Source organism: Lolium rigidum, chromosome 6 (genome assembly GCF_022539505.1).
Source record: "Lolium rigidum isolate FL_2022 chromosome 6, APGP_CSIRO_Lrig_0.1, whole genome shotgun sequence".
NCBI lineage: Eukaryota > Viridiplantae > Streptophyta > Magnoliopsida > Poales > Poaceae > Lolium > Lolium rigidum.
The window spans coordinates 342,141,583-342,144,653 of record NC_061513.1 but is presented as its reverse complement, the minus strand read 5'-3'; the positions used below and the strand labels follow the sequence as shown (position 1 = coordinate 342,144,653).

Sequence of the window (3,071 nt, the reverse complement as noted above, 5' to 3'; positions counted from 1 at the left end):
AGTACTTAAACTATCAAGACCTGATTAATTTACTGAAACTAACAAGTGGCACTTAAACTAACAGAAAAAATCAGGAGAACAAGTTTAACTTTCTGAATATGAGACTATACCAATGGAACATCATGACTAAGATGGTATGCCTTAACATACCTAAGTGCCAGTAATTACCATTGCTATATCAATGTCAGCAAGTTCAAGAGCAGGAGCAGTCCTTGGTACCTAGGGAATTTCATCCTTGGTTCCATTAGAGTCCCTAGTAGGAGGCACTGGAAGTGAAAACCATGCACATGCAGAACGTGTCAAAGACTGGTCATAAAAAGAAAGGAACATGATGGTTAGGAATAAGCACAACTAGCTTAAATGGTCAAGGTAATCTTGTAACTGAAATTAGAAAGAGTACACAATGCAATCTCTACTACGACCAGGGACAAGAATCCGATCAAGAGCCGAACTGACGGACATGCATGAAAAATAGAAACTCGCAATAATAACACAAGAATCCGGCGGGCAAGGCGAGCAGCAGAGAGGCAGGCCAGGCTTGAAGCGGACACAGCTGGAGCAGGGCCACAGTGAGAGACTGAAGACAAGATCAAGGAGCGGCCACGTCGGACTCGACAGCCCAGTACACGTCTGGATCCCAAGGTGTGGGACCTTAACTAGCGCAATCACGGGAAGCAGGAGAATGGATGAAGTCAATTCTGAACTTGCTATCTCTCTGAACTCTCTCTGAATTTTGTCCTCTCCATACCCAACTACCAATTCGAATCTGCCTGTATCGCTACTAATTGTGATACTATGAAATAGAGAGGAAATTAAGGACGTAACAGTATACATGTACGTTCAGCTGGGAATTGGAGAATCATGAAAGTTTCAGTTTGATGAAAGCACAAAATCTGGTTCAGAATTCGTTGTACTGCTCCAACCTAAATGCCACAACAAGATTATAGTTACAGGGAATATACATGAAGCCATATTTCACTGTAAAGTTGAGAGATTGGAATTCAGAGAAACGGACGCAGCCAGGGGAGGGGAGGATGGGGGCTGCAGGGTACTTACCGTGGTGGGTGTATGCGTAGACGGCCCTCCATGTGTAGATGTGGTCGCCAGGCCTGATCTTCGACCGCTCCACCCAGTTGGAAAGCAGCCCCATCGCAGCCGCGGCGGAGGAGGCGTCGGTGGCTTTTCCTCGCGGCGCCGCTTGCCCGTCCGTCCGGTCCGTCTGTCCGCGAGAAATTGAATCCACGCCTTCCTTGCGCGGTGGGAAGTGGTAGTTCTGTGCAGAATTTAGATGAAGCATCGCTCAGACTGAAAATAAAATTAATTGCGCGAGTATAGAGAAGGGGAGCGAGTGGATAGATGGAGCTCACCTCGACCGTCTTGGCCCGGAAGAAGGCGAGGAGGAGGTCGTCGGTGGAGCTCACCATCTTCTAATCCTCGTATTTCGATTCGTCGAACCCAGGTCGCTGGCTTTCAAGCATCTTTTGAGAAGATCCAACCGACGGATCCAGCACCGCAACTCAGACCTTGGCATCGAGGCTAGCACCACTGGTTCTTGGCCAGAAAAATCAGACCTTGAACCGAAGAAGCCGGCGGCGCTTTAGGGGCAAGCTGGAGAGCGTCCGCTGCGGCGGAAATCTGCAGATCGTGCGAGGCGTGCAAAGCTGGAGAGCGCTGTAGCGGTGCGGTGATGCTGGCGAGCTCGACGGAGCGGCGCGCAGGGAAGGGATGCGCGGGGCCGTGGGAGCTGCTGCTGCCTGGGTGGGGGGCGCCGCCGCCTCTGCCGGGTTAGGGTTAGGGTTAGGGTTTGGTTGGGTGGGTGGGAGGATTGGAAAGGGGGTGGGTCGAGCGAGGGACCGAGGGAGTGGGTTTGGTTTCGGGAGGAGAGGTGGCGTTGGCCCGGATTTGGCGTTGGGCCGGATTTCGACAACGCCAAGGCGACCGTCGAGTCGCTCTGCCCGGGAGTCGTGTCTTGCGCGCTGGCCGTCCTGGGCGGTCCCTCTAGGCCGCGGTGACGGTCGGGTGTCGCTCACCACCTCGCTGCTTCCCGGCCCGGGGGCGACCTTCGATCAGCTGAAGCAGGCGTTCCACGCGGTGGGGCTGTCGACCAAGGACCTCGTCGTGCTCTCCGGCGGGCACACGCTGGGGTTCGCGCACTGCTCCTCCTTCGAGTCCCGCATCCGAGGCTTCCCGGGAGGCGGCGGCGGCGCCGGCGTGGCGGACCCGGCGCTGAGGCCGTCGTTCGCGGCGGCGCTGCGGAGGGCATGCCCGGCGAACAACACGGCGAAGGGCGCCGGGGCGTGGATGGACCCGACGTCGGCGGCGTTCGACAACGCCTACTTCAAGATGCTGCAGACCGGGCGCGGGCTGCTGGCGTCGGACGAGGCGCTGCTGACGCACCCCAAGACGCGGCGGATGGTGGCGCTCTACGCGGCGTCGCAGGGGAAGTTCTTCCAGGCGTTCGTCAGCTCCATGCTGAGGATGAGCGCGCAGAACCAGCCCGGCGAGATCAGAGCAAACTGCAGGCGACACAACTAGACTGCCGTTGCCTTTACCTTACAAATCATAGGTGTACGTATTTCGTTCCTTCTGATTGTGTTCCACGTACGGTGTAACTGTCATGTATTTGCCGTGTGGGAACCAAAAGTACAATCAATTAAAACTTCGAATCAGCAAGTCAGGCCGGCCAGCCAAAACAGCAACGGTCTAGTATGAGATATAGGTACTGACACTGTATTCCTATGTACTCAGCCAAGTTATGGCTAACAAGCTTGAGATTTTCAACTATTCTTGGATGATTCTTAGTTTGATATTCCTTCATTTGCTATGTAAAAAAAATCACAAGAAGAAACTCTTTATCTTTTTTTTTGTGCGGAGACATTGGTGTTTGAAATAAAAATCCTAGATACTGCCAAAGCCTCCAAAAAAACTTGGTTCCAAATGTCCATAGAAGATTTTGAAGTGGTTAACAACCAGAAAATAATTTAAGACCCATAAAAAATCATATTAAATATCAAAAGTACCACTCTTGCAACAACAAAAAGTCTATTCTGAAACCAATCAAAAGCACAGTC

General features: G+C 52.5%; 1 protein-coding gene across 1 annotated transcript; it reads left to right on the top strand.

Annotated features, from left to right (window-relative positions):
• Positions 1 to 1,725: 1,725 nt before the first annotated feature.
• On the top strand, positions 1,726 to 2,535 carry LOC124664891 (peroxidase 64-like). The gene has a single exon (XM_047202310.1). It carries the CDS (start codon positions 1,726 to 1,728, stop codon positions 2,533 to 2,535), a length of 810 nt encoding a protein of 269 aa, XP_047058266.1.
• Positions 2,536 to 3,071: the final 536 nt, after the last annotated feature.

Excerpts from the sequence above, each read along its gene's own strand:
- LOC124664891 (XM_047202310.1), top strand. The coding sequence starts at position 1,726 with ATGCGCGGGGCCGTGGGAGCTGCTGCTGCCTGGGTGGGGGGCGCCGCC.